At 38.1% G+C, this 17,498-nt stretch overlaps 1 protein-coding gene across 1 annotated transcript in view; it reads left to right on the top strand.

Annotated features, from left to right (window-relative positions):
* SEMA3A (semaphorin 3A) overlaps nt 1-17,498 on the top strand; it is a 336,455-nt gene that overhangs the window by 207,184 nt on the left and 111,773 nt on the right. The window contains exon 5 of the mRNA XM_082256599.1: nt 9,777-9,870. Coding sequence (XP_082112725.1) covers nt 9,777-9,870 — 94 coding nt within the window. The remainder of the gene's footprint in view (nt 1-9,776; nt 9,871-17,498) is intronic.

Here is a 17,498-nt window from a genome sequence, read left to right on the forward strand (position 1 = left end):
ATTGGGGATCATCATGAGGTTCAGGGAGACTCCATAAGCCTTAATCAATGCAACAGCACATAGCAAAAAAAAAAAAAAAAAAAAAAAAAAAAAAAGCAAAAACACTAACCTATAACAATCAATTTAATTTCTATTTACTAAAGACAGATGACTTAAGATAAATACTGACTGGTTGCTTTGTGCATTCCAGCAGTTTGATTTGATTTTTGCCTTAATAAATAACTTTGCAAGGCTCTATGTAAACAATCTTGCTTGAATTGAGTAAATGTGAATAAATGTACACTTTGCTTTTTTTATTTTATTTTTTTAAAGAAGATGACTTATCAAGGCCCCTTTAAAAAAGAGTCAGTAAAAAGTAATAGAGAGTTCATACATCAATAGTATGTAATGCAGAGTGCATAGGTCAGGAATCAGTAATGCCACTTTTACCACTTGGAAAAAAAAAGCTTTTACCACAAAAAAAAGGAATATATACAGTATCTCACAAAAGTGAGTACACCCCTCACATTTTTGTAAATATTTTATTATATCTTTTCATGTGACAACACTGAAGAAATTACACTTTGCTACAATGTAAAGTAGTGAGTGTACAGCTTGATTAACAGTGTAAATTTGCTGTCCCCTCTAAATAACTTAACACACAACCATTAATGTTTAAACCGCTGGCAACAAAGGTGAGTACACCCCTAAATGGAAATGTCCAAATTGGGCCCAAAAGTGTCAATATTTTGTGTGGCTACCATTATTTTCCAGCACTGCCTTAACCCTCTTGGGCGTGGAGTTCACCAGAGCTTAACAGATTGCCACTGGAGTCCTCTTCCACTATTCCATGACAACATCACGAAGCTGATGGATGTTGGAGACCTTGCGCTCCTCCACCTTCCATTTGAGGATGCCCCACAGATGCTCAGTAGGGTTTAGGTCTGGAGATATGCTTGGCCAGTCCATCACCTTTACCCTCAGCTTCTTTAGCAAGGCAGTGGTCGTCTTGGAGGTGTGTTTGGGGTCTTTATTATGTTGGATTACTGCCCTGCGGCCCAGTCTCCGAAGGGAGGGGATCATGCTCTGCTTCAGTATGTCCCAGTACATGTTGGCATTCATGATTACCTCAATGAACTGTAGCTCTCCAGCGCTGGCAGCACTCATGCAGCCCCAGACCATGACACTCCCACCACCATGCTTGACTGTAGTCAAGACACACTTGTCTTTGTAATCCTCACCTGGTTACCGCCACACACGCTTGACACCATCTGAATATAATACGTTTATCTTGGTCTCAGCAGACCACAGGACATGGTTCCAGTAATCCATGTTCTTAGTCTGCTTGTCTTCAGCAAACTGTTTGCAGGCTTTCTTGTGCATCATCTTTAAAAGAGGCTTCCTTCTGGGACAGCAGCCATGCAGACCAATTTGATGCAGTGTGCAGCGTATGGTCTAAGCACTGACAGGCTGACCCCCCACCCCTTTAACCTCTGCAGCAATGTTGGCAGCACTCATATGTCTTTTTCCCAAAGACAACATCTGGATATGACGCTGAGCACGTGCACACAACTGCTTTGGTCGACCATGGCGAGGTCTGTTCTGAGGGGAACCTGTCCTGTTAAAACGCTGTATGGTCTGGGAAACCATGCTGCAGATCACTTTCAGGGTCTTGGAAATCTTATTATAGCCATGCCATCTTTATATAGAGCAACAATTATTTTTCAGATCCTCAGAGAGTTTCATGAGGTGCCATGTTGAACTTCCAGCGTCCAGTATGAGAGAGTGAGAGCGATAACACCAAGTTTAACACACCTGCTCCCCATTTACACCTGAGCCCTTTTAACAGTAGCGAGTCACATGACACCGGGGGGGGGGGTGGCCAATTGGGCAAATGAGGGGACAGCAAATTTACACTGTTATACAAGCTGTACACTCATTACTTTACATTGCAGTAAAGTGTCATTTCTTCAGTGTTGTCACATAAAAATATATAATAAAATATTTACAAAAATGTGAGGGATGTACTCACTTTTGTGAGATACTGTGTGTGTATTATATGTATATACTGTGTGTGTGTATATATATATATATATATATATATATATATATATATATATATATATATATATATATATATATATATATATACTGTACCGCTCTATAACCCAACCATATATAGTAAGCTATATTTTTTTTGGTTAAAATATGTCTTAAAAATCCAATAGAACATTGTTTGTAATATAAAAAGAAAGTATTTGTTACACTTTTTCATTTCAATTCTATAGTTTGTATAGGAATATTTGTTCATTCCTAATTTCAGTATTCTTTCCCAGTTTTTGTACTGTACTTATTTACAAGATGTCTTTTAGATGATGAATGAAATGTTGATTATCCTCATCACTTTTATCTCTGAAAAAAATAACAGCTAGGAGAGAGGTTACAATTCCAGTGTTTGGAAAGGATTAAAGGGCAAGCTTACTGGAGCAAAGGGAGTCAAGAGTTTGGGCAGTATTATAAATGATTTGCAGTTCCATGGATCTATTTTATACTTAAAAGTATTCAGAAGTATTTGAGATGTTATTCTATATCAGGTTTATTAGATGCCACTTATACATGTCATATTATTCTAAATTAACTTTTAACCTTTTTAATTAGGTTGTCTAAAGTGTGTATTGAAAATGTAAATCTGGGACATCTATGATGAAACACATCTTTCATTAGAGTCAAATTTGGTTATTTATTGACTGTTTTAAGTACGTTAAACATGTGCTATGACAACACTGCCTGCGAAACAGTTCTGAACTCTGAACTTCTATACTATAAAGATACAGGGGTTTTTAACTGCATAGATTACAGACTTTTTTTTTTTTTACTTAAATTGATACTTTCCTTACATTTTTTTTGTATAATGCTATAATCCCCGTGATTTTTTTTTAAAGCTCAGGAATGTTTGTACAGACAACTTTTACGCTGCCTCTAAATATAAACATCCTATCATTTCACTGTTTTCACATGAGATTTAAAATTGGAAGCATTGCTTATATAGTAGCATTGCACACACTTTTTTCCACATGCTACAAAAAATCATTCAAATTTCAAATTTTCTGTAACTTGATTTCCAAATACATAGAGTGCGACACTGTGGTAGGGCCATTAGGCTGTAAGTTTCTTCAAGGTTAGAAAATTAAGTGAATGATGAATTACACTTCACTCTTTTTTTTATTGAATAAGCCTGCAAGAATGTATGGTGTATATGGTACAGGCATTCAAAGTTTGCTTGCGGACCCCTCCATTTATACTAGCTTCAGAAATGACATAACCAGGTCTATACAACAGAATGTGAACCAGTTAATTGATATTTGGTTGGATCACAAACACTGTGGCTGAGTTTCTTGCCTAGAATGCCCATAATCTTTGGGCTGCCTTTAATACATAAGGGTACAAATAATCTTAAATGGAAACCCATTGTTTCTTAAATTGATTTTGTGACCCAAGTCACCTCTGGCACAAGTTTTAGACTTTTATTTGCAACCCATTCTGAAGGGACTCCCCGCCTATATAAAAGATCCCAGAAACATATTTTGTAAATTGACACAAGTAATGGACTTTGAACCAGACTGGCTCCTTTGTACAATTAATATATTTTCCCTATATACAGTACTTCAATACAAAATGAGGCAGAACTTAAAGTGGTTGTTATGCCACTATGATATTAACATACAATCCACTCAAATAAGGACATGTGTCCCACTGCATGTGTTTTATTTTAAAAAATGCAGATTTCTACCTTATTTCACAGCGCCTCCTTGCACTCACGTGACTCCTCCTCTCTCTCCCCTCACGGGCTGACAACTACAGTGGGAGGGGCCGAGAACTCCCCCTGACATCAGTTGAAAGGAGAGAGGAGAGCAGCCATGTGAGTGCCAGGAGGCACTGTAAAATAAGGTAAAAGTCTGCATATTTTTTATTAAACATTTGCAGTGGGGCACATGTTCTTTTTTAACAGAGGGAATTGTATCTTCATATCATAGTTATTTTTTAGCAGCAGGAGGGTAGGGGAGGGGCGGGCAGTAGTACAAGCCGACAGGCAAGGAGGGTGGGGGAGGAGGATAGAGGAGAGCTGCAGATAGCTGCAGATGATGAAGGCATGTAAACCGACCATGTTGTCAGGGCTCAGCAGCCATGATAAACTGTGGTCAGTTAACAGAGGGGAGGGCAAAAGCAAGCAGGATCAGCCAGGTATTTTATATGATACAGGGAGCCAAATTACACAGCACAGGGTAACACACACATTAAGGCAGTGGTATGCATATATTTTGGAAGGCTGAGAACTAGTCATTGATGATAATTTATTTCATTTTGAACACAGTATGTTTAAATTTGTGTATATCTGAGTATGCTATAGAGGGTGTGTTTATCATTTGGAATAGCAGTGACACATTGTTCTCAGTATTTGTAACCTTTTATAACAGTGTTTTCAAATATATCTTATTTAACCTTGAAATATCACACACAGCAGTGCTTTTTTATGTAATAGTCACAGTAAATAGAGGACACCTCACTTTACATAAAACCTACTGACGGGAACACAATACTTCACTACATCCCAGGCATCTCATTCTGGTTCTCCCTGTGTCACAGTTCTTAATGGTACTACGTATATGCTCACAGTTTAATGAACATCCCTTACACCAATATTAAAAGAAAGAGATATTTATCTCTCATGGATACCCTGAAGACTTACTTGATTCAGCATTGACCAAAGCAATTAACAAATGGTGGATCAATGACATAGTAAGTACCGTCATGGATAGACTACTCTGGGTTAACACATAAACCACTTATTCTCAAACAGTAAGAAGCACAACATACAATAACCTGAGCATATAAAGAGAAGAAAAACGTTTAAGCCATAAACTAAAACGATTACCATTACCAGTTGTATAAGGCCAATAAATCAGTTTTTATGGTCGAGGGTCAGACTTGGAGGCCAGTAGTTATAGCAGTGGAAAGGTTCACACAAAAACAAGCAGGATAAATGAAAAAACAGATCTCCCTGACATATGATTTGGTATCACCCAACACAGCCCAAAGTCTAAGCAATAACCAGTCTTCACCAAAACTCCTGAGTAGGTCCACAGGATTGCCCCAGCGAGAGGTGAGCAAGCCGGGGTCTAGTAGCAGATGTAGCATAGTAGATAAAGCATAGTCAGTAAACAAGCGAAAGGTTGTAATAATAAGTGGTTGCAGATTGGAATCAAGCAGAAGCATAGTTGAGGAACAAGCCAAAGGTTGGCAATGAGTGGTAATGAAGATATTGATGGTAGTAGGAGCAAAAGGAGCAAGATATTGGCTGGAGAAGCGCACGATAATCTGACAAATAGGAAGTGCAGTGACAAGGCTTTAGTAGGTAGTTCACCAAAAACAAGATACAAAGTAAGGTTGTCCAAGGGATCATACTAAAGCCTACTGTCTGTTGACATCACAGCTAGTTCAGGCACTGGAAAGATTTTAATGTCGGGATCCACCTAGACACTGGCAGGATTGGTGAAAGTATGCTACCTTTAATAAAATGATGTAGGTCTAGATGCCTACTGGTTCTCTTTATAAACAACATGTGATTATTAACTCCACCATCCAGAAAAATTAATTGAAATATAACTTGGTTTTGAAATGCATGTACTGTATACCTAGGTAGAATATCTCTTATTTATATTCCCATGTGTAGTTACAAAAAAAACATCTAATTAAAGTTAGTGTATGTGAGCTGAAACTAAAGTATATTAATATTTTATATTCTAAATAAATACCTAAAGATACCTTAAACTGGTATGCCCCCTCCCTCACCCCAACCTGAAGCATTGTAATCTGCCCACGTGCTCCAATCACGTTCAATTTAGTAATGTATAGCTCCATATTCTACAAGCTTTGTGCCATGTACTCAGAAATGTCTCTTTTAATCAGCCTTAAATGAAAGGAAAGCTGCAGAAGAGCAAATGTTTTTATTGCTGGATCCTGTGGGTCTACTTATAAATCAATTCAGAAAGTGCATCTAGTTATGATGATGGTGGTTGTACGATACAGAAATAGACTTCACAAGTCATCACAGTATTTTAATTGAAGCATATACTGTAAACAGTCAATTATTTCTGGCCATTGCATTCCTTTATAATGTAACACAATGTATTAATGGGTGAATATGTAATTTAAAAGAAAAGCCTTCCTTTTGTCCTAAATGATAACTAGTCGAAAGACTGCTATTAATTATTTTTATTATTAGTAAAGATTTAAAAGTAAAGTGTCAGTCATGTACACATTTTGAAATTACATTTATGTTGCCAGCATAAAATGCAATTTAATGTTTGGATGTCAGATTTAATGACATACAATACACTACATATTGTTTTATTCATATATATCGTCATCATAAATTGTTATCTGCAAGATAATTTCGTGTATTATGGAATAAAGTAAAGCTTTGTGTTAGCACTGACCACCTTCTTTTCACAAGCAATGTAAGGTTTTGCCGCTTCACCTTTATTTTTCATGTACAGTATATGCTTTTGCATGTAGATCAGTTTTTTTTTCCTTTAAAGAGTAATTCCACTTTTGAAATCTGACTTGGGAAAATCAGTGAGACAACCACACAAGCAGGAAATTACATTTACGGTGGGGTATTTTGTACACAGTTGGTGTAGGGTTGTCATATTGCATTGAAGTTTACCGAAAATAACAGCACTGCAAATTTCAGCTTGACAATTAATTTTTTTCTCAATGACCTAATGCCAATTTAAATGCCATCCAGTGTACATATGCAAGTGGTTATTCTAGGATCATGGCTGCAGCTGCAGCTATGATTCTGGTATTGTTTCAGCGATTTCATGTAAAAGTGATCCAGGCGGCTTTACAAATGCCCAGATACTTTTATAGCATCACAGAGTGCTCCACCCTCTGCCCACCACCGTTTCCAGGCTCTCCCATTCCTCCAGGGAGCCCAGGATGGCTGTAAGTGGTTGGGTCGACTGCCCACGGATTAGTTGAAGGAACATCCATTCCCCCATCTCCTCTGTGACAAATGAAGCCAGCAGTGATGACGATTTTATCACTTCTGGTTTCTATGCTGCCTCTCCCTTGCTGTTACAGCCAGGGAAGCATCTGATCAAAAAAAATTGTGTTTAATCAGATGCTTTGAAGGGCAGGGGAGATAACAGGGGTGTGATAGGCTCCTTTCACACAGGGAGTGCGTCAGGCAGACTTTGTTTTTCTCAGCGGGGGATCGTTCCGCCGATCCCCCGCTGAGCAGGCGGATGGTAGCTGTGTCTCTGCGCTGTGTGCGGAGACACAGCTGTCAGGTCCTGCTGTTCTCTATGGAGGAATCAGATGGGAACGGACCATCTGTCCATTCTCATCTGATCCGATCCGCTGGACGGATAGAAAAAAGGGTTTCTATCTGTCCAGATTTGACGGATCGGATGTCAGCGGACATGTCTTCGCTGACATCCGATGCCCCATAGAGATGCATGGGGTGTCCGTTCAGATCTGCCAAAAAACCGATAGGCGAATCTGAATGGTCCGCCTGTGATAAAGGGGCCTTAAGAGTACCTGTCCCTGTCCAAAGAAAAAATAAAATAAATGTAAATAAAATAAATAAAAATAATCATAAAAAAACACATGTGAGGTATTACCATAAATGTTAGAGTGAGAGTGAGAGTAAGAACTCCAGAGCCATAACCCATGTTTATCTCTAAACTGATAAACTGTAAAGACTTTTAAAGCGTTGCATATTGTCACCATTTCGCAGGTGTGTGAAATTTTAAATCTTGACATGTTTACATATCTATTTACTCAATGTGACATCATCGTTTTATAATTTATAATAAAAAAAATGGGTATTATACTGTGTTTGTGTGCACTAAAATGTATGTAGGTGTGTTTTTTCCTGAAAATTTGCATTTGATAAATGACTACCCAAATATTCTATATCATAGAAAATTGTCCTCATTTTATTCTCCAGGGCTTCTGTATTAAAAAAAAGACAGATTTTTAACATGTACAGTATATGAAAAATGTCAGAATTACCGGGATTGACTAGTGGTAAAATCCTGTCTGCTGAGCTTTTATGTTTTGGATGGAGTGAGGATTGGTTCTTGTCTTGCCAGGCTTTAATTGCTGTCCGTGACCATCTCCAATCTCTCAAGCTCCCTTAGTGTGACAGCCAGGGCTGCCTTCTTGGTTCGTCTTTTGATTGTACTCCCCATATTATTTTTATATACCTACAACCTACTAGAAACTGTAGTGTCCATGGCCTCCTTGGGAAACATTACAAGGATTTATAGAAAATACACTCTAACAGGAGAACAGGATGTCATGATTGTGCAGGAATTTAAATGGGATTTCTCTGCTTGGGTCACAGACAGCAATAAAAGCCCACAAGAGGCTACAAAAAGCTGGTTTATATTGCACTTTACATGACCATGCTCCATGAATGCTCTATGAAATTATACATTCAAAGAGTTCCAGCAATCCAAATGTGCCTGGGTTTGATTTGATGGACATCTGCTGAACTTATCAAAAGTTTGGAGAATTGCCAATGTTAATGTGAACCCCACTGAAGTCCATAACAGTGTATTCTTTAAATCCACTCTCTTCATTTTAAAGGCTAATAGGCACAGTATTGTCAAACAAAGGACACAGGGACCTGGGCATTGTCAGGGAGGAATCTGCAATGATGGAAAAAAAAACTGTTTGGTGGGAGCACCTCTTTTAATGAAGCTTAAAGTGTAACGAGTGTTTGGATGGCAGAACTAAGTCAGTTTTTTTTCATTCACCTGACTGGTTGAATGACAAAACGTACTAATCTATGGGCTGTCTTTCTCTCAATGTGCTTGCTAGTTCCAAGAATTAATTCTAATTGAAGCTGAAGAGATTCAATGTTGCTACCCTGAAGTCTGATCCAGCTTAACGGAGGGGGGGGGGGGGAGCAACTAAGTGCCCCCTATTAATATCTTATGACTTTACCTAACATTTGTTTCTGGATCAGCCCCCCCCCCCCCCAGTCAGTCTCAACCCTCTCTGTAACTTGCATGAAAAATGGTGAGTAGGAAAATGCCTGCTTGAATTAGAGGCTCTAACGTGAATTAGAATTTAAGTACATTCAGACTGTCTTAGGAATTACCATATGTATACCAGAGCTGGCTTACAATAAGAGTTACTATATTGTGGGGTTGGTGTTTTGTCAATAGCTATTTCAAAAATATTCTTGTACATCATTTTGTTCTGCATCAGAAGTGGTCCAGCCCTCATGTATTAAAGCCAATTCCAATCCAATAATATTACTTGGTGCTTCAAGCTAGTTTAAAATCTGGTATTGTGCCTAGAGCAAACTTATATGATTATGTGTTGCTTATAAAATTGTCATCAGTACTGTAGAACAGAGACTAAGTGGGAAATGTATGTATAAAGTTAATACGATCTGATTTCATATAGGTTAGGTTAACATTGTAAACAGAATTTACATATCAACATGATGTATATTGCCATTACAATATGAATAATTTACACATTTTAAGTGTTTTGTCTTATTTAGAAAGGCAGCGCAAAGAGCAATGATGATGCACATTGTGCCGCACTTCCAAAGAAACCATTGTCACCTTTCATCAGTCCAAACCAGACACTACTGTTTTTCCTACTTAAAAAGCCAATTTGTTTTCTGCTGCATTCAATGTCTTGGACTGAATTTTATATATTTTTCAATAATATAGCAATTTGCTAAATAATATAATTTGTCTTAACAGGATAACATATTTAAGCTTGAAGATGAACATTTTGAGAATGGCAGAGGGAAGAGTCCATATGACCCTAAACTGTTAACTGCTTCCATTCTAATTGGTGAGTATGTAAGTGAATTTTTTTTACAAAAATATTAACTTATTCACTGTTTGTCTCTGTGGTCATGGTTTGTTTTCCTTCCAGGATACTTTAAATTCAATCATAATGCAACACACCCTATAATTATTATGCCATTGGTGTCTATAAGTATCCACTTTTCATTTAGTAGAATATACATTTACAAAAGTGTTATAGTGTGATTTGTATTATGCTAAACCCCCAGCACTTGATATAACCCCTCATAAAAACTAAGAAAGGGAAAGTATCATGTTTTTTGAAAAAAAAAATACATTTTCAGAACAAACCATTCCTAAACTTGGTCTGACTTTCACCTAAGCCACAGTAATAAACCTAATACATACTTTTACATTGCTGTATGTTTATTGGGTAAAATTCAGTCAAAGGTATTGGTGGAAAAAAAGTGTGCAAATAATTATATTTAGTAACCAGTAGAACCTTTATTATTTGCAACAACTTTTTTGCTTTCTGTAACTGTTGTTCAGACCTGCTCAGTAAGGGATTTTGACAAATTGCTATATAAAAAAAATAGCTTCAGTGCAAATTTGTTGGATGCATTGCCTGATTTGTTTGTTTTAGGTCACTCTACAGCATTTCAATGGGCTTGACAATTCTAAAATAGAATAGAGAGAACAAATCTGCTGCTTGAGTTACTCTCATTTTAATGTACTCCTGCATTTTGGGTCATTGTCATGTTTCATGTTTGGGTGATTACAGTCTGTGCAGTCTAAAATTTCCTGCAACTGAAGGTCTGAAGGAGGGGAAAAGTCAGCTGGATTGACCCATTAAAAGAGTGTTTTATTTGTTTATTATCTTTGGTTTCAGATAGAGTGGGCAGGGGTTTATTTGATTATTTTCTTTGGTTCAGATAGAGTGGCAGGATTTAGAACTCTTGTGCATGTGATACAGCAGAACATTAGAATCCAACAGTGTGGGGCACAGACAGCAAAAAAATCTGACAGAGTGAACTTTAATAACAAAAAAGCATAAATCCTATGTTAAATTTCAGTGGTTATAATATTTTCTTATTTAGATTTATTCATTTGTTTGGTGTTTCCCCTTTAATAACTATAATCTGGTGTGTTTCTCCTTTCAAGGCTGCTTTATTAATTTTTAATTTGTGCTTATTTACCTGTGTCTCATCTGTTTTGTGTTTGTGGCTCTGTTTTCACTAGTGATTGCTGGTGCATGCTTTGGATTTAGCCTCTACTGACCCTTGAGCTCCTGCCACTGTCTGCATTTCTGACCTGTGTTGTCTTCAACTTCAGAACCAGTTTTTCTATATTGGTTTAGGGCTGATACCCCCGAACCATGTGCATTCTGTGTGTTTCCCCTGCATTCCCCTTCTGGTTTTGCAGCCAATTCATATGAATGGGCTGAAAGACACACTGGAACACAGGAAAAGTAGTCCAAGCATTACTTTTCAGAGCGCACTGCGCCGAACCACATTGTGCTGTGGTACCATGCAATTTGGGACCCATAAATGTGTTGCACTTTTGAGATGCGTTTGGGGTACCATTACCCAATTAATAGAACCTGTAAACTCGTAAGGGCAGTGCGTTCATCTGCTGTGCAGTAAGTGCGCACAAAACAAGTCTTTCCTGCACCGTGTTTTAGGATGAACCGCCACCAGCCTTCTGTTTCTATCAGTTTCCTGTGTACTTGCCCAGCTAGTCAATATTGCAGGTTGTATATTAGAATTTTTTAGAATTTTCCCAACTGTACAAGTTCATCATGACCATAAAATAGAACTATTCTTTTCTATACTTTATAGCTAAGGATGAAGCCATCTTAGCCTTTCTATAGATCTGCAGTTGCTATGGTGCTGCACATGTGATCAGCTAAAACATCAGAAATTTGAAGGCTTGAAAGCTTACATGAAAGCTACATTATCACGCTGACAACTGTTACAATTATCAGACATGCCTAAAATGTAACTGTTGGGAAACAGTTCAATTGGAAACTCCACATTAACTTCCACATTAAGTGGCTCAGGTGAAGATTCTTATTACGCCCTAATGAGAGCCAGTCTGCATCAATTGGCAACTTCTATCTACTGTCTTTCTGTCTGCTAATCTGTGTTGCAACACTGTGCTTAGATTTCTGTTCCTAATCTTCTATGGGTTGCCTTCAGGCTCTGTAAACAGGTCCTTTTACTCCAAAGGTTTCTAAAACCCCTAGATACAGTGAACAATCCCCTTATGGCAGTTTTAAGCAGTAACAGGTTTATATACAGTATATTGCATATACTGTATATCACATTTATTGAATAAGTAAACTTACTTTGAGCACCTTCAAACTAAGGATGGCCACAGATCCTTGAAAATGACTTCTAGGGGGAGGCAACAACTTGTATTTGCAAGAGATGACTGAACACACTCAGTTAGAATTGGACTTGTTAACATTGCACTATTGCAAGTTTACATTGCCAAAATCCTTTATTGCAGTTGTGCTCATAAGTTTACATACCCTGGAAGAATTTATGATTTCTTGTCCATTTTTCTGAGACTATGAATGCCAACACAAAAACTTTTTTTTCACTCATGGTTAGTGTTTGGCTGAAGCCATTCATTTTCAATCAACTGTGTTTACTCTTTTAAAATCATAATGACAACAGAAACTACCCAAATGACCCTGATCAAAATTTTACATACCCCAGTTCTTAATACCCTGTATTGCCCCCTTTAACATCAATGACAGCTTAAAGTCTTTTGTGGTGTTTGTGGATGAAGTTCTTTATCTTCTCAGATGGTGAAGCTGCCAATTCTTCCTGGCAAAAAGCCTCAGGTTCCTGTAAATTATTGGCTTGTCTTGCATGAACTGCAAGTTTGAGATCTCCCCAGAGTGGCTCAATGATATTGAGGTTAGCAGACTGAGATGGCCACTCCAGAACCTTCACTTTATTCTTCTGTAGCCAATGACAGGTCGACTTGGCCTTGTGTTTAGGATCATTGTCATGTTGGAATGTCCAAGTGCATCCCATGAGCAGCTTCCGGGCTGAGGAATGCAAATTTTCTTCCAGTATTTTTTGATAACACAATGCATTTATCTTGCCATCTTTTCTGACCAAATTGCCTGTGCCTTTGTAGCTCACACATCCCCAAAACATCAGCCATCCTCCTCGGTGTTTCACAGTTGGAATGGTGTAACTTTCATCATAGGCCTTGTTTTCTCCTCTTCAAATGTAGCGTTTATGGTTGTGGCCAAAAGGCCCAATTTTGGTCTCATCACTCCAAATGAATTTGTGCCAGAAGGTTTGAGATGTGTCTCTGTGCTGTTTGGTGTATTGTAAGTGGGATACTTTGTGGCATTTGCATAGTAATGGCTTTCTTCTGGCGACTGGACCATGCAGCCCATCTTTCTTCTGCTTATTGTGCATCTTGAAACAACCACACGCCATGTTTTCAGAGAGTTCTGTATTTCACCTGAAGGTATTTGCGGGTTTTTCTTTGCATTCCAAACAATTTTTCTGTCAGTTGTGGCTGAAACATTAGTTAGTCTACCTGACCATGGCTTGGTTTTAACAGAACCCCTCATTTTCCACTTCTTGATTAGAGTTTGAACACTGCTGATTGGCATTCTCAATTCTTTGGATATCTTTTTATATCCCTTTCCTGTTGTATACAGTTCAACTACCTTTTCCCAGATCCTTTTGACAATTATTTTCCTTTCCCCATGACTCAAAATCCAGAAACGTCAATGCAGCACTGGATGAAAGATGCAAGGGTCTGTCAGGAGTCCTGAAACTCATTGAACTTTTATACACACTAATTACAAGCAAACAGATCACAGGTGAGGATGGTTATCTTTAATAGCCATTCAAACCCCTTTGTGTCAACTTGTGTGCATGTTATCAGGCCAAAATCACCAGGGTATGTAAACTTTTGATCAGAGTCATTTGGGTAGTTTCTGTTGTCATTATGATTTATAAAGAGAAAACACAGTTGATTGACAATAAATGGCTTCAGCCAAAAACTAACCATGAGTGAAAGAAAAGTTTTTGTGTTATTATTCGTATTCTCAGAAAAATGGCCAAGAAATCATAAATTCTTACAGGATATGTAAACTTATGAGCACAACTGTATTTCCACCTAGGTGGATTTCAGTATTGTTGAGTGATGCTCAAACTGGGAGCCAGTTTGTGTTGCAAAGAATGTTGTTTAAAAAAATAATAAAATAATGAACAGATGATAACTGCTGACCTTTTGTAGACAGCCTTATTGTTTTCCTCTCTAGAGTATGTTGCCACTTGACTATGTAGCTATTATTGGTCTCTACAATGTATCTTGTTTTATGTGTAAGTGAGAATACATCTGTTCTCCAGTTACATTTGGTTTTGTAATTCACCCATTCCACAGACGGTTTCCTTGAAGCCAATTGTTGACCTTCCTGCTTGAAATGGCAATCATTTCTTTAGAATATTTCACAGTTAATAAGCACAGACTGGTTTCCTTCGAGGATCGTTTGAGTCAACTACCAGCTTTGTGTTTGAAATTAAAGTTCACTGACAAGGAGTTGTGTAAATGGATGTTTAACATTTTCAACCTTACAGCTTATTTTAGTGAGTGCATACAATTCTGACTGACAAAACTGTGACAAAGCACAAATTCTACAAGCCATCTTATAAGCTGTTTTGATAGGTTCTGTCATGGAGTGGGATCTGTTTCAGTCCCTTCTTTAAATGAATCACTTGACATGTTTTCTTGACATCTATAAACCTCAAAACCGGAATTCAGTTTTAAGTCAGTGATTTCAGATTTTATGCAAAATGTTTGTATTTTTTACAATTTTTTTGTAGGTTTATAATCAAAATATTGTCTTTAGAAAATTATTAAAAATGTTTTTAAAAAATCTCTTACATAGTGAAATGGAACATTTTAAGGAGGATACAACCTGTTTTTTTTTTTTTTTTTTTTATTTGTAACATTAGCATTTTTCTCTTAATCAGCACTGGTTCTTTAAATCAAAAACTCATCTATTACAGCTAGACTCTAGATGATACCTAGGCATCAACCCCATTAATTAATCACAATGTTGGTTACAAAAACCCTAATCTAAAAGTCCCTTTTAATTCCATGAAATCTGTGGTCACATAATATGGCTGTTTGGTGTCCATTTTGCTGCCAACAAGTTGACAATTTTTATTAGCTCTCCAATTATGGGGTCCTCTCAAGTTCTGAATTCCACTGAAGCTTGATGACATTATGTTGAAGGCTTTTGATCAGCATGGGCACAGTCTGCAGTGGAGGATAATGTGTCCCCACTCCTGGCAGAGGCTCTGGTGAGGGGCACATGATAGTGGATGTAGGTGTGGATGTAGGTCAGTAAGAAAAAGATGTTATTAAAAAATGGTGAATAGGTGGGGAGGATGGGAGAGGAGAGGGTTAACTTGCCTGGTGTTGAGATGCAGCCATTAAGTACTTCTCAGTGCATCAATTTATTATTCAGGCATTATTTAAGTGCACCAGCCCACCCCACTTCCTATGATGGTAATCTAATGATCTGAGAACCTCCTATTTGTGACGCTAGAGAAGTATTCCCAAACACACACATGGCTGGCCCCTTGCATTCAGATAGCCAGAAATAAAAAAAAAATCAGAGGTATCCCTTTGTTACCTTTCAGAATTAGACCTGCCTCAGAACTTTGCATTTGACTGGAAACTTTGAATCTAAGCAGAGAAGAGAGTAAGCTGTGGCTTCAGAAAGTCTCTAATGTCAATGTCCCTATTAGATGGTCTGTGGATTATGGCTGAAGTGGATCACAGATAACTGAAATTAATTACTATCTAGATGGGCAGTAATAGCTCACTGATTGCTTTTGATTACTGAAGTTACTCCAATATTCCCAAAAATGCAAAATGCTGAAGATTCTGATGGATGTTGTATCACGTCAATGAAAGTTGACAGTACGGTCTGAGAACTGAGAAAATATGTATGTTTACAGATTTCTACTTCAACATTAAATTGTGTTCTAAAGGCATGTTGCAGTGTCACAATAGTTAAAATATATGGATTTTTCCTACAGTTTACCTGTAAAATCCATTTCTTCGAGTACATCACAGGACACAGAGCCATATTCATTACCATATAGGTTATACGCCACCTATAGGGGAATGGACACTGGCAACCAATCAGACAGGAAGTCCCTCTATATAACCCCTCCCACACAGGAAGTACCTCAGATTTGTAGAAAGCAATAAACATCCCATACAAGAGGGGAGGAGGGACCTCTGTGTCCTGTGATGTACTCCAAGAAATGGATTTTACAGGTAAACTGTAGGAAAAATCCATATCTCTTTATAGTACATCATGGGACACAGTGCTGTATTTATTACCATATGGGACGTCCCATAGAAATGCACTTGAAGCGAGGGGGACACCATAAATACCGCCATCAGACCACAAAAGATCTACATAGCTGCCTGAAGAACACTACCGCCAAATGCAGACTCCTTTTAGGTTCCAACATCCATTTGATAGAATCTAGTGAACGTATGCACCAAAGATCAAGTCGCGGCCTTGCAAACTTGAGCCATAGAAGCTTGATGGCGAACTGCCCAAGAGACACCTACTCTTCTGGTAGAGTGTGCCTTTACCGGAAAAGGTGGAACCTTCCGTTTTAAATCGAATGCCTGGATAATAACCTGGCGAATTCATTGAGAAATTGTAGACTTAGATGCTGCCTGCCCTTTCATGGGCCCTTCTGACAGCAGGAATAAAAGGTTGGTCTTTCAAATCTAAGCTAACCTTTTCAAGAAAATCTTAAATGCACGTACTACATCAAGAGATTGTAATACCATTTTCTCCACTGTTTGAGAATTTGGAAAAAGGAAGGCAGTAAAATGTCCTTTTTCAAATTAAAAGAAGACACCACCTTGGGCAAAAAAACTTATATCAACCTCCTTCTGAGCTGACTTTTGGTGCCTCCCTGATGGTTGATATAAGCCACAACTGTGGCATTGTTGGAATGTATCCTGACAGGGTCACTCTGAAGTCTGGGCATCCAGTTCTTTAAAGCCTGAAAAACTGCTCGGATTTCTAAGACATTGATTGGAAGACTCTTTTCTACCCCAGATCACTTTCCTTGGACAGTGGCTTCCTCCAGAACAGCTCCCCAGCTGGAGAGACTGGCATCTGTAGTCACTATTTTACAGACTACTGGAAGAAAGGAATTCCCTTTCTCCAAATTTCTGGTCATCAACCACCAACTTAGACTCTGACGTACTCTTGGTACCATGGACATGCATCAGTCTAGAGACTGGACCTTTCTGGTCCATGCTGACAGAATGTTGTTCTGTAAAGGTCTGGCATGGACTTGAGCATAGGGAACTGCCCGAATGAGGACACTATCTTCGCTAATAACCTCATGCATACCTAAGGATACTTTTGCCTTCTTGATGATCAAACCAGGTCCTTCAGGTCTGTGACCTTTCTTGATGGCAAGAATATCTCTGCCTGCATTGTGTTCACAAGGAAACTCAGATATTCCAGATGCTGGACTTGCTGTAATGTTGACTTTGCCAAGTTCAAAATCCAGGCCATACGTTCTAAGAACTGAACTGTCTCGAAAACATTCCAGCTTAGAGTAGAAGTCGATCGATTTATTAGTA

The sequence above is a fragment of the Pelophylax lessonae genome (genome assembly GCF_965119305.1).
Source record: "Pelophylax lessonae genome assembly, chromosome: 4".
Classification (NCBI taxonomy): Eukaryota; Metazoa; Chordata; class Amphibia; order Anura; family Ranidae; genus Pelophylax; species Pelophylax lessonae.